The sequence below is a fragment of the Triticum urartu genome, chromosome 4A, assembly GCF_056163025.1.
Source record: "Triticum urartu cultivar PI428250 chromosome 4A, HENAU_Tu73, whole genome shotgun sequence".
NCBI lineage: Eukaryota > Viridiplantae > Streptophyta > Magnoliopsida > Poales > Poaceae > Triticum > Triticum urartu.
This window is the reverse complement of record NC_141876.1, coordinates 286,404,136-286,422,872: the sequence shown is the minus strand read 5'-3', so window position 1 is coordinate 286,422,872 and position 18,737 is coordinate 286,404,136. Positions and strand designations below refer to the sequence as shown.

General features: G+C 45.4%; 1 protein-coding gene and 1 long non-coding RNA gene across 2 annotated transcripts; one reads left to right on the top strand and one right to left on the bottom strand.

Annotated features, from left to right (window-relative positions):
* The first annotated feature begins 4,771 nt into the window (after positions 1–4,771).
* Positions 4,772–7,501, top strand: LOC125551480 (uncharacterized). Its single transcript, XR_007302731.2, has 2 exons — positions 4,772–5,206; positions 5,481–7,501. It is a non-coding gene; the product is annotated as an uncharacterized LOC125551480 (long non-coding RNA).
* Positions 7,502–7,962: 461 nt separating this feature from the next.
* Positions 7,963–10,410, bottom strand: ARFC1 (ADP-ribosylation factor C1). The gene is made up of 2 exons (XM_048714737.2): positions 10,013–10,410; positions 7,963–8,477 (listed from the first exon to the last, which is right to left on the bottom strand). The coding sequence occupies exons 1-2, from the start codon at positions 10,202–10,204 to the stop codon at positions 8,115–8,117; spliced, it is 555 nt and encodes a 184-aa protein (XP_048570694.1). The 5' UTR covers positions 10,205–10,410; the 3' UTR covers positions 7,963–8,114.
* Positions 10,411–18,737: the final 8,327 nt, after the last annotated feature.

Genomic DNA, 18,737 nt, shown 5'->3' with positions numbered 1-18,737 from the left:
GCAACAGTGGACACTTGTATGGCCAAAACATCACGAGCAAGCATTGATAACACAGGATATACATCTTGATGTGTTTTCCACCATGATAAGATGTCAAAGTTCTCAAAAGCAACCTTTGAAAGCCTTACTGTAACTTCTGTCATGTACTTATCCAAGTCAGTGTCACCTTCATTAGACCCATGAGTGCCCTGCTGAGACAAAAAATAATCATCTTCATCTTCTACCATAAGATCAGTATTGTCTTCTTGGGAAGTGGTAGTACAGCTAGGTCCATCAGTGCTTTGTGCATATTCATTCTGATATGCTTGGTACATCTTCTTCACAGCAATAATCAACTCTTCTACTTTACCATGATACAGTAGTTCCCCATGAACCTTTCTCATGTAATGTTCAATTCCACTTCTCTTGTATCTAGGGTCAAGAAAGAAGGCAACCGCAAGAGCAAGATTTGACTTCCTCCAGTACTTATCAAATTTAGTTTGCATAGAACCTGCCATCTTTTTAATAGTAGTATCACTACTTTTACGCCAACCAGAAATTAAAGCCTTGATCTCACAGAAGCCTTTGTAGAATAAGTTTGCTGTTGGATATTGATTACCTGATAGCAGAGTAGTGAGATCATCAAACTTCTTCAAGCATCTACAAAGGGTAAGCGCCTTGTCCCAATCATCAGCTGTTGGAGCAAACTTGTCAAACTTCTTTTTGTCAATCTCATGCAACCTATCAAAGGCCTTCTTATAATATAGGGCATCACTCAACATGTGGTATGTAGAATTCCACCTTGTTTGGACATCCAGCCGTAGACCTTTTTCTGTGGACAACCCACACTCAGATGCACACTTATATAATTCCTCCTCCAACTAAGGCGATGATTTTACTGCCAAAACAAATGCTTAACACCCGAAACTGCATTTGAAATCTGATCAAGACCATCTCTAGCAACCAGATTAAGAACATGATTTCACATCTCACATGAAAGAATTCACCATCACATACTAGAGGGGAATACTCTTTCAGTTTACTAATGACATGTTTAACACAAACTTCATTTGAAGATGCATTGTCCAAAGTAAGAGAAAACACTTTTTCTCAATAAACCAGCGCAAAATGCAAGCAATAAATTCTCTAGACATGTTAAGACCAGTATGGCGCCCTTCTACATGCATAAATTTGATGATCCTTTTCTGAATAATCCATTCATCATCAATCCAATGCACAGTGACACACATGTACCCTTTATTCTGATTTGATGTCCACATGTCCATTGTGGTGCTAAAATGCCAGTTAATTGTTTTGAAATACTCATACAGCTTATCCTTTTCTGCCTCAAACATAGCCACTATTTCATTTTTAACTGTGTTACGGTTCTTCAGAGGAAATGAAGGGCGCAAGGATTTGATGAAGTCATGGAAGTATTCATGCTCAACAATATTGAAGGGATATTCATGCATGATTATTGCCAAGTAGAGCTTTCTCAAGGAAGACTCTTGATCATACTTATAAGCCTCAACAGCAACAGAACCATGTTCCTTCTTCTCTACTTTGAGCAACTGTTGGCCTGACTTCACACTATGCATCTTAATATGGCTCAAGAAGACTGATGTCCCATTCCTGCTATTTCTCCTTGCATCATAAGTGCAGTACTTGCATTTAGCCCATTCTTCCTTAACTTTCTTTCCATCTACCTCCACCATCTTGAAAAACTTATCAAAATGGTCCCAACATTCTGATGTGGTCTTCTTTTGTTTCTTCCCTACAGGCTCATCTACTCCTGCATCCTGATTATCACCCTCCAGATCAATCACTTCATTGGCAGCTTCATTGCCACTGCCAATATTCGGCGATTCTTCATCTTGACTTTCAGCTGGGGGTGATACAACCATACTCTGAACTGCACTTGTTCTTGTAGATGTTGATCTTTTCCCCAATATCTTTTTCAGACGATCTATAAAAAGAATAACAATACATAAGTAACCAATCACTTTTTACTGATCAAAGGAATTAATATCTTAGAAGCTGCAGCAAGTAAGACATTAAACTTCATAAATTCACAGTGTTTTAGTTTGCCTGCAACTGAAGCCAACTTACACATGTGCCAGAATGTTTTTCTATCCTACTGAGTTGAACCAGCTGGGTACGTCACTGCGTCGGTTCAATGTTTAAGTCAGGTTGTGTTGGCACTGATCTTGTATAAATGTCCAGGACTTTTTTGTACAGAAAAGGCTTACTGAAAATTAAAGAAGAAAAGGGCATGTGTTGCCCGGAACCAAATACTACTGTCTCTGTCTATCTCCTCTGTTTTTCTCTGAAACTCTGAAGCAAACAATCTTTCTGAAACACACAGCATGTGTGTGTGTCCAAAGAAAACAGACAAAGACGAAAGAGACTGACGGCCTGACCATAGTTACATCGATTCAGCGAGACGTGTAAGTGCAAGAAGCTAACCCAAGGCCCAAGCAAGCAAGCAGGTGAATTGATTTCTAGCTACTAGATTCGTTGCTTCCAATCAGGTGAGTTTAGAGGACTACGTGCGTACATGCAAGTAGTCCCGTTCCTATCGGATTTTACGGCCGCGCCGACGCAAACCCACTTCGGATCCATGGCGGACCGCCGTCTCTACGTTCGTGCGTTGCATGGGCGGACAATGCCCATCGTCGTATCCGGGCTGTCGATCATGGCCGCCGTAAGAAGCGTCGGCCACGCCTGTCGAGGCTCTACGACGTTGGTGTGCCTGGTGTCGTGGACCTCGTGGTGCAGGTGTGCGGCTGCTAATGACGTCCACCGACAGCCGGACATGATCACATATCATCGATGCTCTCAACTTGCGCAGGACTCTATGCATCTACGAAATCACTTACCTCCGTTGTTGGGACAAACTGATTGGCCATGGGCATCTTTGACCATCGTCGAACCGCGAGACTATCAGAGAGAACAGAGATGCAAACCGGCGGCCGGGGAGAAGCAACAATGCAAGATGGCGATGGAGAGAAGGATATGTATGCACTATCACCGCTATGCTACCAATTTTGGATGCGGTGATTGCGTACGATTATGGTAGAGTATATCTGTATATGGACTGCAAATCAACAATCACTAGCCTAAATGGCATACATATGGACCGGACCTTTGGGCTTATTTTACCGGATATTATCCGGTTTACATACCTCGGATAATCCGCAAAAAATAGCGGATAATCCACATCCGCCGGATACTAGGGATACCATATCCGCTACCATATCCGTCGGATATCCGATCGATCAAAATTCGTATCCGCATCCATATCCGGTGAATTCACGTAATTGCATACCATATCCTCAAAAACGGGTGCGGCGAATTCACGTAATTGCATACCATATCCTCAAAAACGGATGCGGATACGGATTCGGAGCGGAAATTATCCGTACCATTTACATCCCTACCTGGTAGTATAGGCGTAGCAATTGATGATGGAAAACTAAGGGCCGCCCTAGTACTATGTACTAGCACCTTCATGTGGCGAAGTAGCAGCAGCAGAAACAAATTAGCCTTGTACGTGAACTTGATACGTGGTTGATCATCGCGTAACCAAAAGGTGTGGACGACTTGCGATTTAATGGCTGACAGATCGCCTTGGGACTTGATCCCCTCGTGAGCGGCAACTGATGTGGATGCTGCGTACGGAGCGGCATCGGCAACACAGCGGAACAATAAGGACGACTGCAGCTTTGAGGGATCTCCACACGTTGGAAATCGAGTTGGTCTCGGCGGATTAAAAAATGATCAGATGAATCGCAAAACGGCGGTGGCCAAACGGACCACAACTCTAATCCCTCTCGATCTCAATCTCGTATCCGAACCTCAGCTCTGATACTACTTTGTTAGATAATAACGAGAATAAATGAGACACGAGAGCACACGAATTTTTACGTGGAAACCCTTGCGGGAGAAAACCACGGACGCACGAAGACGCAATCACTATGAGGAGGAGTATTACAAGCATGAGACGACCGACCGTCTTAGGTGCGACTACATGAGGTATATATGAGAGCAATATATAAAAGTACTTGTAGGACAAGTAAACGAGTTGCACTCACACGCGTTGACGTCAACGCAAAGGCTCACACCGATTGTACTACGCCTAGTCTAAAACGGTATAATTTGGATCACAATTTAATAAAGGAATCAGCGTAGAAATGCCTAAGTCTTAGCTTGGAGGTACCAAGTTGATTTGCTCGGGAGATCTATACTGAGACACAGGGCTAAAGCAAACCAACTAGTGCGCGGAAGCATCAAAGAAAATGTTATACTTGAAGGTACCGTGGCTAACAGAGATGGTCCCAAAGAAAATACTACTCGGTGGCACAAGATAAAAATTCTTGGCAGTCCAGAGGAGACAAAAGAACAAGGTCGCTCAACATACTTACTCGTTCCTCACATGATCAGTAGTATCAGGGATACTGAAAACTGATGAAACTAAGTGAAAGGGTGGATAACTGGGATTTTAGTTGAGTATCTCGATTTGGAGTTCAACCCTAGCTAGCGTGTTGTTTCCCTCTCGATAGTGCCGTTGTCCCTGAACACAATGTTAATCTTGGATTCATCGAAATGATGTAATTACACCATATGAGCTGGAAGGAGCTAACTATTTGTTATCACAAAAGTAGAGGTCACCAATTATGGTTCCACTCGCCAGCGAGGACTACATTCTGTAATAGTACTAAACTTGATAGAACTTTGGTCCATGTAATTGTCTTGTCATTGATCGCTGAAACCCAATTTTTCCCTAATAATTCGTGGCATTTTTACACAAAGGACCCTGTGATTTTTTGTATTGAACCCGCAATCCATCACTAATCTGATAGAAAAAACGATTCGCTGGAAAAAATACCCGTCCGCATGCATCTGGCTCCTCACCTCGACCCTGGCCAGGCCGAGCCAAATCCCCCCGGCCGCCGCCGCACCACTCGCCACCGCGCCCGACCTCAACCCGCCCGCCGCCGCGGCCGCACCTCTGCCTGCTCGCGGGCCTCCACCCATGCGCTCCGCTTTGCGATGCAACGCGCGACGTCCTCCGCTGCCAAATCAGCGCCCATCGGGCCACACTCTGCACCGGCTGCCCCACGCTCGCCGAGATCCTCCGCATCCTCTCCGTGAAGCGGCGTCGTCACGGGTGGACTTCGATGTCTGGCTCGCCTACAACCTCCCCCAAATCCTACATGAGGTTCAGGTACAACATCTACTTGGTTAATTTCTAAATTCCCCTTCTTTTTTGCGCCAGTATATGCAATTGAGGGAGACTCTTCTTGCCGCTGCCGCCAACCATCTGTTCCTGTCATCATCTCCTCTTTGTGCCTTGCGGCGGCAGCAGCCAGCTAGCCAAGTTCTCTTCCTCTCCAATGTAGCTATCAAGTGCAGCGTTGCCTGTACTGTTCTCAGGTATCAAGGATTTTGCTGCTTCCCAGATAATATATTGAAGTATTTTTCTTCTATTATATCTACAGGCATACTGCCTTGATTATGGTGACCACCACCAATCCACCACTTGGCTGGCTGTCTTTATATTGTCACATTGATGGACTGTTACATGGTACATGGAAATCTGTAGTCATTTTTACATATTTGCACACATGAATGGCATGCTTGCCGATGGAAAGTGCGGCTTTCGGGTCAGCCCTTCATGACATTGATTGTGTGCTACTGCTGCTGATTTTGCTGCTGCTTAATACTAACCTATACTGCTGCTGATTTAGTTGCAAATTGAACTTACTATCTGTTATCTTTTCTCTAATATTTCTCAAGATCTGATCCTCTTTTTAGCTCTCTATTGCAAAATTACTTAATATGCAATGTGTTCAATAAAAATCATGAAACACTTAACTCCTTATTGATTTCATTGTCCCTTTTCCTTACAATTTTCCGTCTAATGTGTGTCGCTTCCAATTGCATTGAAGATATATTATTATTTTTCACAAAAAAGAAAGTATGATTTCAACGTCATCTGCCTATGCTCCACCTGGGGTACGACGTTGTACAACTTGATTACTATATTTTATATGATCAGACCATGAATAGCCTTGAAGTAGCACACCCCTTGCTGTTGTAACTATTACACCGTCGTATAATATGAGTATGAGATTCTACATGATCAAACAATGTATAGCCTTGAAGTATCAAGTTCCCTTGCTGTTGTAACTTTCAACATGGACTTTTGCTATTGTTCTATTGCTTAACATGATTTCTGATACGTAATAACTACTCCCTCTGTTTTTTAAATATAAGTCTTTTTAGAGATTTCAATACGAACAACATATGGATGTATATAGACGTTTTTTAGAGTTTAGATTCACTCATTTTGCTCCGTATATAGTCTATAGTTGAATCTCTAGAAAGACATATATTTAGGAACGGAGGGAGTATATGATTTTTATTTATGTGATGTTAGTTTGATCCAACTGGAATTCGTAGTGTTGAAGAATGATGCCACATGATGTAAATAGGTTTGATTTAAGTGATATTGTGCATGTTGTTCATAGAAACGTATGCTGTTCTTGCACATTGATCGAAGACAAGCATGCTGGTGTTGTTGCAGACTCATAGTTGTTATATTTCATGTATTTTCCATAATCATGTATAGATATTTCTATTTACTGCTTTAAACCATGCCTAATATCATTAGAATTCATTACCCATAGTATGTCCCATAACAAGAGATTTGCAGCCAAGTATCAATTGTCATGCAGATATTGAGTTCAACACTTCAGCTACCTCAATTGCACATGAGAAAAATGATACTTCTAAGTGCCCGAAATGATACTTCTAATTGCACATGTGATTTACTAAACATATTTTGGTTTACGATCCCCTTTGACGTACACTTGTGCCCGCCCCATTATTTTCAGTTTGCAAATTTTTTTGAAAGAAAGGGGGTTTCCCTCGATTTCATTAACGAACCCATAAATCTGTTTATTACAGCCAGAACGCACCCATCAGTTTGCAAAATAGTAGGTAAGGAACGACAGAAAGTGGATTGTTCAGTTTTTCAAGCATAATGGCACACCTAATTTTGGCAGATCACTTGGCTTTGAGGTTTTCGCATGACTATATGAGGTTCTCATAAACTCATGTATTGCCACAATATCTTCTTTTAATGTACTAGGGAATTGTCTTTTTTATCTCAGGTAAATAGCTCCTTTCTCACCCGTTTTTCCAGACTGAGATCAAGATAGGGAGGGAGGGAGCTTTGGTTAGGTCGAGGTTGGAGGATATACACGCTCATTGTGGCTGCAATTTGTACATGACAATACATAGATTGGAATTGAGATTTGGAGCCATTTTGTTGGTTTTTGCTTTGTACTGATGCTGCCATTATTTGTGTGATGGTGTCATTATTGTACAGAGGGAAGGGACAGTGAGAGAGATGGGTAGAAATTTCTATTTTTGTTGTAATTATTTGTTGTCCAAGCTTATTATTTATTGGTTGTTGTAGGTTGTTGTGATGGAAAGTTAACAGTACTTTTGATTATTTCAAGGCAATGTCAGATTTAATAATTTGAACTAGACTGAACTAAAACATGTTGATGTAAATTAGTCTGAACATGATTAACATGATCGTGTAATTTTTAGTGACAAACAGGTTGGTGAGGTATTTTTACTCCCGTTGCAACGCATGGGCATTTACGCATGGGCATTTGTGCTAGTAAGGGTATAATATACACTTTCACCAATCCTACAATTTTGGGACGCAATGAGTGTTTATCGCAGGAAAAAAACCTCTGCCCGGCAATAGAATTTGATGTAAATACCAAAGTTGAAAACCTACGATTCACCTCCAAACAGGCCTCTCCTCTCCTAAGCTAGCCTAAATGAGAAAGCAATCGCCAACTTCATGAGGCACATTCATCCGCATACATCTTATTATGTCGACGTTGTAGCCTATGTAATGTCGTGAATATTAGAAGCATATAGTCGATCTGACCATACAGATGCCTTGCAAATTTGGCTTTTTATATTCAGATCGGTGGGAGTACACAGTTCTCACATATTTAACAACATAAATAAACACCGAAATGGCAAGAACAAACAAACCCATCCTGCCTCCCTTTTCCAACAAATTCACCAAAACAATGTTTTTGTGGTCAGCTTGCGGTGGCCTTTCCGGCAACTTTCTGGGCTATCCATCCCATCCCATCATAGAGGCCCTCACCAGTGATCGCGCACGAGGCCTGTATGTGCCAGTCGTGGTTCTTTATGCTGTGGAGGGACAGGGCGTCTGTGATCTCAGCCGCCGACATGGCATCCTTGAGATCCTGCTTGTTTGCAAACACAAGGACCACCGTGTTGTCAAGGTCTGCATGCTGAATCAACCGGAAGAGCTCATCCTTGATGATGTTGATCCGAGCACGGTCGGTGCTGTCGATTACCACGATGACAGCATGAGTTCCTCTATAGTATGTCGCCCATGAAGTGCGTAGGCTCTCTTGTCCTCCTAGATCCCACACCTACTTCATCAAACATATATGAAGTTAAGTACAAATAATACAATTGCATTTACTGAAAAAACACTTTTTTTAGTGAATGTGCCACATGAATGGGCCAAACAACCTCCATAAGTCAAGTAACCTTAAAACAGAATGTGCAACTTCCACGACACAAAGGCATGTTTGGTTTTGTTTGTGCCTATATAGTTAAGAATCAAAAATTGGTCATGGACGAAACAGGAGAATGACAAATATTGTAGTTAAATATTAGATTAGAGTTTGAACTATAGCAAATCCAAACCTGCCAAAGAATGGCGAAGCATTTCGTCATCCACAAATTTAGACTAGCATTTGACATGTCTTAGTTTCGTGCAAGTTGCCAATTCTGTTTTCATGAAATTTGACAAGCATGCTAGACGAATTTTGCTACCAGTCCAACTAAGAAAATGTTAGGCACTATCAAGTTTCACTAAGCTGTGGCAGTCAGACGATCGAATCTTTCCAGGAAGCAAGTGAAATTACAGATTGCTGGGATTTGTGGTAAATTATAAGTATGACAACTCACCACTTTAGACCTGGTCTAGGAATAAGCAAGTGAAGTCTTATAACTTGAAGAAAGGCAAATGATTAAATGGATATTGGCTTATCAACACAAGGATAATTGGGCTTGGGAGACTAGATAAAATTTAGACCGGCAAGTACTAAGTTTGAGCGGAGAAACAAGACAGACTTGATCTGATTTCAGGTGGCATGGATGTGTTTGGTTGGTGCCCAGGCCAATCATGCCAGAATCTGATCGCCGTTGTTTTGGTCAATACTGGCACCAAAGTGCAATTGGAAATGGGCATACCAAAAGTTTGGCAACATCTAAATAAATTTCAATTTTCTGGACATGGCGGTATATATGTGACAGTTCCACTATTGTGTTAAATTTTGTATATGTACAACAAGCTTGACTTTCTTTTTCATATCCAATTGGATCATTTCCTTATTGGCATTTCTGTTCTGAACTTGAACAATTTATTAGTTAGGCAAAATATGGGTGCTCAGACATGTTCAGAAACAAACTAGGAAAGTAGATCAAAAAGGTTCCTGCTATAGGTAGAAGATTCTCCTTTTACTACTAGTCTGGATTGAGATACCATCCTCAGCAAGTCGGCATAGTGACATGTAAGATAGGCAAATCTAAGCTACTCAATAGATCTAACAGCAAGGAATTCATTATCTGCAATTTCGCGAAAGTGTTCACATGCCCATGGAGCTATGAACGTACACAGATCTACAGAGGCAACCAAGATCGCCTGCTGCTCATCGCTGCTAGAACTAGGAAGAAACAAAAAACTCTTTTGTATCTCCTAACCCTCTTGCCGAGATCAGATCTTTAATCTCAAGGAAAAAACATACAGCGCTGGATGCATGATATGCCATGCTTTCCGAGCACACGAATCATGGAGCAAGAAGCACGATCTGAGTATACCAGCAAGAGCAAATATAGTCGTGCAAATTCGGATTCTAGCATCCAAACCGGGAGAAAAGGAAGGGGCTGGAGCGCTGACCTCGAAGCGTATATTCTTGAACACGACCTCCTCGACGTTGCTGCCGATGGTTGGCGCGGCGGTGACCGCCTCGCCAAGGTGGAGCTTGTAGAGCGTGGTGGTCTTTCCGGCGTTGTCGAGCCCCACGACCACGATCTTGTACTCCTTGGACGGGAACATGAGAAACCACACCCGGGACATCCACGCCCCCATCCTTTCCCTCCCTCAAATCCGAACCTCGCTGGTGATCGGATCTACGAGGGGCGGAGAGGAGATTGGATCGGCTTCGTGGAGGAAAGGGAGAAGGAAGAAGGAAAAGGATTTCTTTGTACCACGTCACCCGCCGTCCGTGCGTGCCACGGCCGGGCTGTACCGAACCAAGACAAAAACTCGGCGGATTTCTTTGTTTTGTTTTTGTGTGAAACAGCAGGATTTGTCGTCCCTTATAGCAACTCTAACGGACCCCAAAAGCATTTAAAGGATGTACAACAGTGTCTATTCAGCTGTCTATAAAGGCATGTACATTAATTTAGACGGCTACTGTCTATAGCAACGATCCACGTCATCTACAGACAATAGGCAAAACGCCCTTTACAATGGACTATCTTTTTTTTTTGCTGTCTATAGCCCTCTAAAATTACGTCATTATAGTGAAAATTATTCCAATTATCTACCTCCATCAGTTACCCCTCCCGAGCATGAAGAGACTGACGACAGCGTTGGCGTTGGCGCCGGCGCGGCAGTCCGGCGTGATGCATCCCAAGAAGGAGTGCGTTTGAGAATCGATTGAGGAGCACCTACGTGAATCTAATCAGTTCCTCGTTGGACCTCTCCATAGATGTCTAGCGTGATGCCTAGCTAGGTAGCTGATCCGTTGATCGATTATTTTAATCACTGCAGGCCTGCAGCTCATTCGTTCGAGGCATCTATCGATTCCAGCAGTCCGGCGGTCCCCAACCGTGCAGGTCGTGCCGGAGTAGATAGCGACGGAGAAAAGCAAAACATGTTCCGTGGATTGGATTTGTGAAGGACGTGGTTTCACGGTTCAGGAAACTACAGACGCCCAGTCGTACAACAGCAAAGAGGCCGTCGATAGCTAGCGAATTTCCAGCGCTATCGACCGTGTGCCAAATTACAGACGCCCTTCTTCTCTCTCCTAGTTCTCTTCCCTCCAGCTAGACAAATATCCTCTCTGGCATGTGCTACAGACGGCTGAATGGACACCGTTGTACATGCCCTAAGGTTTATCACATAGAAAATTTATCTAGGTGAAGGAGAGAGATTGATGAGAGAGAACGAGGGTGTCTATAATTTGACAGGCGGTCTGTAGCCCAAAAAACGCTTCTTAGCAACAGCCTTTTCCCGTTGTACGCGACAGTGTTGGTAATTTCCCCCACAACCCTGCCTAACCATAGTGTCTACTGGATTATGGTTTTAGGAACCTACAGATAGCAAAAGAGAAGGTCCATTGTAAAGGGTATATGTAGTGCTGTGTAGAGCTGATGTGGAGCGTTGTTATAGACAACAGGTGTCTAGGCTGATGTACATACCCTTACAGACGGATTTGGTAAATTCGGACCTCAAACACCCGCGGACGCGCCCGTGCACTGGCCGGGCATGCCTCAAATTTTCACAGTTGCAGTTGGCCATCTCATATTAGATTCTCAAATCCATGCAAACTAAATGAAACCTACGTACTCCGTCAATCACCTAACTACTCGTCATCAGAGATGTCGACGATCTCCGTACCCGGCTCCGACGGCATGGGCGGCACCTACAGCTCTGGCTCCTCCGGCGCCTCCGCTCCGGCCTCCTCCGCCTCTATCTTCGCGTCGAGTTCGGCGAAGAGCGCGTCAGACTCCGCCTGCTACCGACGTAGGAACGCCCATTTGGCCTCCACATAGGCCTCAACTTGGCTAGACTCCAGGATGGCCTGCTTCTCCGCCATCTCATCAGACTGGGCTACGGTGAACTGCGCCTCCGCCTGCTCCATGTTGAAGCCCCGTAGTTGTTGCTCCGACTCCGGCTGCTCCGTCTGCTCCACCTCCATCGGAGCCATCTCCTCCTCCTCCTCCTCTTCCCCCGGCTGCTCCTCCTCCTCTTCCATCGGCTGCTCCTCCTCCTCTTCCCCTGGCTGCTCCTCCTCCTCCGGCTCCGGCGAGTCCGGAGGTAGCCCGATAGCGATGTGGGTGGTGCGCACGGCTTGCCTCACCTGGATCTCGGCACGACGCTCTGGCGTCAGCATGGCATAGTAGGTTATCTTGCTCCGGGCCATGGCGGAGTGCCGGAGCGTGGGCGGAGCGTCATACCGTGGGAAAAGCTTTGAAGCGGGAGAGGGGGAGGTGCATGGGCTCAGACTGGCAGCGCGAAGAGAAGGGAGGTGGATGGGTTAGGGTTGCGGGACGTCGGCCGGCTTAAATAGCCGGATTCGGTCTTGGGCGGTGAGCTGGAGCGGCGCCACGCGGCGTCTGTTGGACCGCCGGGTTTCCAGGCGTTTCCCCGTGGGACCCCTTCATTAGTCCAACGTGGCGGGCGTGCCCGGGCGCTCCTAGGCACCTCCATATCTACCCCATATTTGGGCTAGATATGGGGGTGCCGGTCAGCCCGGGCGTTTGAGGCCCGTTTGAGGCGTCCGTCTGGGTTAAAAAACGTGATCAGTTAGTGCCCGGGCGGCCCGCCCGGGCGTATGAGGCGGGTTTGAGGCGCCCGACTGTAGATGCTCTTATACTTGTGAACTGTAAATGCGGTATAAGGACCGAAAAGCAGAAGTTTTGATGTGGGGCATCCTACAGTCATCCCCATGAATCTACCTTCGTCTCCTACGATACCACATGGACCTGACCCATGACAAGAGCTCGAGCAAGGGCTATCGAAACAAAGGTGAACTCGCTCCTCTCCGAACTAGCACTTTCCACATGTGAGACATGGCTACTACCTCAAGCGAAAACCCTATGTGTGATCAGGTACTTAGAGGGAAGCCACAGAGCCACTACATCCACCGGACGAGCTAGTGAGGACGCCAAGTACAAGGACCACGAGAAGGAGCTGCCAGGAGTCTACAGCCACCAGACGTCCGGCCTAGACCAGACGTCCGACGCCTAGAGCGTTAGCCAGTCAGCCCAAGGCCCAGCCAGCGAGGACTCCAGCGGCCTAACGACCGACAAGGACCGGACGTCTGACACCTCCCAGCACCCGGACGACCGTTGTCACCCAATAGAAGGGAAATTATCGGAAGTTCGAAGTCGTCGGACGACCGACGACCAGACGGCCGACCGCCTCCAGAAGTTCGACACCTCCCAGCTAAAGGAAATATGCCCTAGAGGCAATAATAAAGTTGTTATTTATATTTCCTTATATCATGATAAATGTTTATTATTCATGCTAGAATTTTATTAACTGGAAACTTGATACACGTGTGAATACATAGACAAAACAAAGTGTCCCTAGTATGCCTCTACTTGACTAGCTCGTTAATCAAAGATGGTTAAGTTTCCTAACCATTGACATGTGTTGTCATTTGATGAACGGGATCACATCATTAGGAGAATGATGTGATGGATAAGACCCATCCATTAGCTTAGCATAATGATCGTTATGTTTTATTGCTATTGCTTTCTTCATGACTTATATATATATATATATATATATATTCCTCTGGCTATGAGATTATGCAACTCCTGAATACCGGAGGAACACCTTGTGTGCTATCAAAAGTCACAATGTAACTAGGTGATTATAAAGATGCTCTACAGGTGTCTCCGAAGGTGTTTGTTGGGTTGTCATAGATCGAGATTAGGATTTGTCACTACGAGTATCGGAGAGGTATCTCTGGGCCCTCTCGGTAATGCACATCACTATAAGCCTTGCAAGCAATGTGACTAATGAGTTAGTTGCGGTATGATGCATTACGGAATGAGTAAAGAGACTTCGCAGTAACGAGATTGAACTAGGTATGAGGATACCGACTATCGAATCTCGGGCAAGTAACATACCGATGAAAAGGGAATTACATATGTTGTCATTACGGTTTAACCGATAAAGATCTTCGTAGAATATGCAGGAACCAATATGAGCATCCAGGTTCTGCTATTGGTTATTGACCGGAGATGTGTCTCGGTCATGTCTACATAGTTCTCGAACCCGTAGGGTCCGCACGCTTAACATTCAATGACGATTTGTATTATGAGTTATGTGTTTTGGTGACCGAAGTTTGTTCCGAGTCTCGGATGAGATCACGTACATGATGAGGAGTCTCGAAATGGTCGAGAGGTAAATATTGATATATTGTAAGATGGTATTGTGACACTGGAATGGTTTTGAGTGGTTCGGGTATTTTCCCGGAGTACCGAGGGGTACGGGGACCCCCCGGGGAAGTCATGGGCCACGGGAGAGAGAGGGGACAGCCCACAAGGGGTGCCCCCCATGGGAGTCCGAATTGGACTAGGGGAGGGGCGGCGCCCCCCTTTTCCTCTCCTACTCCCTCTCCCTTTCCCCCTTTCCCACTCCGGAAAAGGAAAGGGGAATCCTACTAGGACTCCCCCCATGGCACGCCCCTCTAGGCCGGCGCCTCCTCCCCTCCTCCTGTATATACAGGGGCAGGGGCACCCCAAGGCACAACATTCATTCTCTTAGCCATGTGCGGTGCCCCCCTCCATAGTTTACTCCTCCGGTCATAGCGTTGTAGTGCTTAGGCGAAGACCTGCGCGGATCACATCACCATCAACGTCACCACACCGTTGTGCTAAGAAAACTCTCCCTCGACCCTCTGCTGGATCAAGAGTTCGAGGGACGTCATCGACCTGAACGTGTGCTAAACTCGGAGGTGTTGTACGTTCGGTACTAGATCGGTTGGATTGTGAAGACGTTCGACTACATCAACCGTGTTAACCTAACGCTTTCGCTTTCGGTCTACGAGGGTACGTGGACACACTCTCCCCCTCTCGTTGCTATGCATCTCCTAGATAGATCTTGCGTGATCGTAGGAATTTTTTGAAATTACATGCTACATTCCCCAACAGTGGCATCCGAGCCAGGTATATGCGTAGATGATATGCATGAGTAGAACACAAAGAGTTGTGGGCGATAATAGTCATATTGCTTACCACCAACGTCTTATTTTGATTCGGAGGTATTGTTGGATGAAAAGGCCCGGACCAACCTTACATGACCATGTTCATGAGACCGGTTCCACCGACAGACATGCAACTTGTTTTGCATAAAGGTGGCTGGCGGGTGTCTGTTTCTCCAACTTTAGTTGAATCGAATTTGACTATGGCCGGTCCTTGTTGAAGGTTAAAACATCACACTTGACGAAAAAATGTTGTGGTTTTGATGCATATGTAAGAACGATTCTTGCTAGAAGCCCATAGCAGCCACGTAAAACTTGCAACAACAAAGTAGGGAACGTCTAACTTGTTTTGCAGGGCATGTTGTGATATTATATGGTCAAGACATGATGTGATATAAGATATTGTATGAGATGATCATGTTTTGTAAAAGTTATCGGCAACTGGCAAGATCCTTATGGTTGTCGCTTTATTGTATGAAATGCAATCGCCATGTAATTGCTTTACTTTATCACTATGCGGTAGCGATAGTTGTAGAAGCAATAGTTGGCGAGATGAAATCAAGGTGTCAAGCCGGTGACGATGGAGATCATGATGGTGCTTTGGAGATGGAGATCAAAGGCACAAGATGATGATGGCCATATCATGTCACATATTTTAATTGCATGTGATGTTCATTTTTTATGCATCTTATTTTGCTTAGTATGACGGTAGCATTATAAGATGATCCCTCACTAAATTTAAAGGTATAAGTGTTCTCCCTGAGTATGCACCGTTGCTACAGTTCGTCGTGCCGAGACACCACGTGATGATCGGGTGTGATAAGCTGTACTTTCACATACAACATGTGTAAGACAGTTTTGCACGTGCAGAATACTCACGTTAAACTTGATGAGCCTAGCATATATAGATATGGCCTCGGAACACTTAGACCGAAAGGTCGAATGTGAATCATATAGTAGATATGATCAACATAGAGATGTTCACCATTGAAAACTACTCCATCTCATGTGATGATCGGACATGGTTTAGTTGATATGGATCACGTGATCATTTAGATGACTAGAGGGATGTCTATCTAAGTGGGAGTTCATAAGTAATATGATTAATTGAACTTTAATTTATCATGAACTTAGTCCTGGTAGTTTTTGCATATCTATGGTGTTGCAGATCAATGGCCCGTGCTACCGTTCCCTTGAATTTTAATGCGTTCCTAAAAAGATAAGTTGAAAGATGATGGTAGCAACTACACGGACTGGGTCCGTAACTTGAGGATTATCCTCATTGCTACACAGAAGAATTACGTTCTGAAAGCACTGCTAGGTGCAAGGCCCGCTGCGGGAGCAACTCCGGACGTTATGAACGTCTGGCAAACTAAAGCTGATGACTACTCGATAGTTCAGTGTGCCATGCTTTATGACTTAGAATCAGGACTTCAAAGACGTTTTGATGCGGAGCATCCTATGGACATCACCATGTCAAGAGTCCGTTCGGCGAGTGACACATGCGACATCTACTTCACATACACAAAGGCGAATAATCTCCTTTACACGTGCTCACTTGACCCCTTCGAGGATGGTATACTACTTGGCACTTCTCCCGTGTGCATGCATAGGTATTGTCGGAGCTTCACGGATGACGAGGAGGAGTGCAAGCGCCAAGGAAAAAGTACACCATCCGCGAGGGAAGCCTGGAAGCGACGACGGAAGAAGACGGAGCTGCTGACGCTACAGCGGCCGGACATCCGGGCCAAGGACCGGACATCCGATGCCTGTGCAACCGCCCAGGAGCTGCACCAACTGAAGGCCAAGAGCTTCAGCGGCCAGACATCCGGCGCCAGCCCGGACATTCGGCGCCTCAGCAACGCCCGGACATCTGGCGACCAACCCCGGAAATCCGGCAACGCCTATCCAGAGAAGAACAGATTCGGCCACCGCCAGGACGGACATCCGACCAGTGCCCCGGACATCCGGCGTCTCACGAACATCCGGACATCCGGCGCCTACCTGCGCGCAGAGTCAGGCCAAAGGCCCCTGTATCCCTCTTTCCCACTTACCCCTTCGTGGCTTAGACTATATATACTACTCCCCCTCCTCCTAGTTAGGGCTAGCGTTGTGATAGCTCATTTGAGAGATAGACCTTCGCTCAACCATATCAGATCTACTCCATGAGATAGACCGCGACCCCTCTACGGAGAAGATCCACCTTGGATTCAAGACCTCCTCACGGAGAAGACATCAAGACCTCCTCACGAAGAAAAACTGGTTACCCTTTGTATCGTCCCTTGTTGATCGTGGATCTTGTATCTCTCTTTGTGTTTCGAGGATCTAGCACATGTGTGATTGTTTTTGTTGGTTTTAGTGTTTCTCTCATGTTTCCCCTCATGATTCCCCTCGTTTTCTCCCTCATGTTCTTCGTGTTCTTCACGGGATCCGCCCCTTTTGTGAAAGATCGACCACATAGGGTTCCACCCTACATCATCTTGGTATCAGGAGCCATGTTGATCATGTTTTTGGAGTCTCCCTCGTTGTTTTCTAGCCTAATTTTGTTGTGTTCTTCCACAATTTCAAAAATCCCCACCACAAATAACCCCCATTTTTTGTGATTTGTTGGTTTGACGAAGTTTTGTTGGATTTGATCCATGGATTTGCTTGGTTTCGAGTGGATCTAGCATATCCCCAAGTTTCCCCACTTTCCATCCACAAAATTCCATCAATTTTGCCCCCAAAATCATCAATTTCCGCCCCAAATCGAGTTTCGAAGTCCAAATCCTGACCTGGAATCGTCGGGCCAGACATCCGGGCCACTTGGCTGGACATCCGGGCCCCAAGACGGACATCCGGCTCATGGAGCGCAATTCACGCACGGTTCTGGACATCAGGTCCCGGATTTCCGGCACCGAGCCCGGATGTCCGGCCCCTGACATTCCAGTCATCCCCGTTTCACCGTTTTGTCCATAACTAATTCATCAGGAGTCTGTTTTTGACGTTCATTCGCTCGTTGAAAAGCTCTTGACATCCCCCTTCCCATAAAAATACTACCATCACCATTTGACTCCATCAATTTTTGGAACTTTGGCATCTTTGCCTAGGGCTTCCACCACAACCTATGCATAACCACCACCGACTTCCGCAACCTAACCAATTTTGTTCCTTATAGCATTTGTGGTTGCTTGAGTAGTGATTCGAGTCTCCTAAGGTGTTTAGGCTACTTAGGAATGATTTCTTATTCATCAACCACCACCACCACCATAACTTCCACATAGACTTGCCCACCATATACTTCCGCCACCCCAACTTAACCCAATTTTGTTAGTGTTGTGAGTTGTGTCTCCTAAGGTGTTTCGGCTACTTAGGGACCGTGCTTTCAACTCCGACACCGTGTATGGTCCATCACCTTACCCTCCATTTCCACATTGCATACTCGGCAACCCATCATTTCCATTCCGCAATTCCTTTGAGCTTCCACAAAACCACCACCGCTTCCCGCTACCACCATTTTGAAATTTGACATTTGAGATTTTGAGTTCACGGTTTTTCCGCTTCCTAAGGTGTTTCGGCTACTTATGGATGAGTCTCCATCATCTTGGTATCTACATCAAGAACACCACCACTCATCATCGCCACGGACGGTAACCTCCATATCATCTTGGTATCGTGGTATCCCTCCATTGTATATTC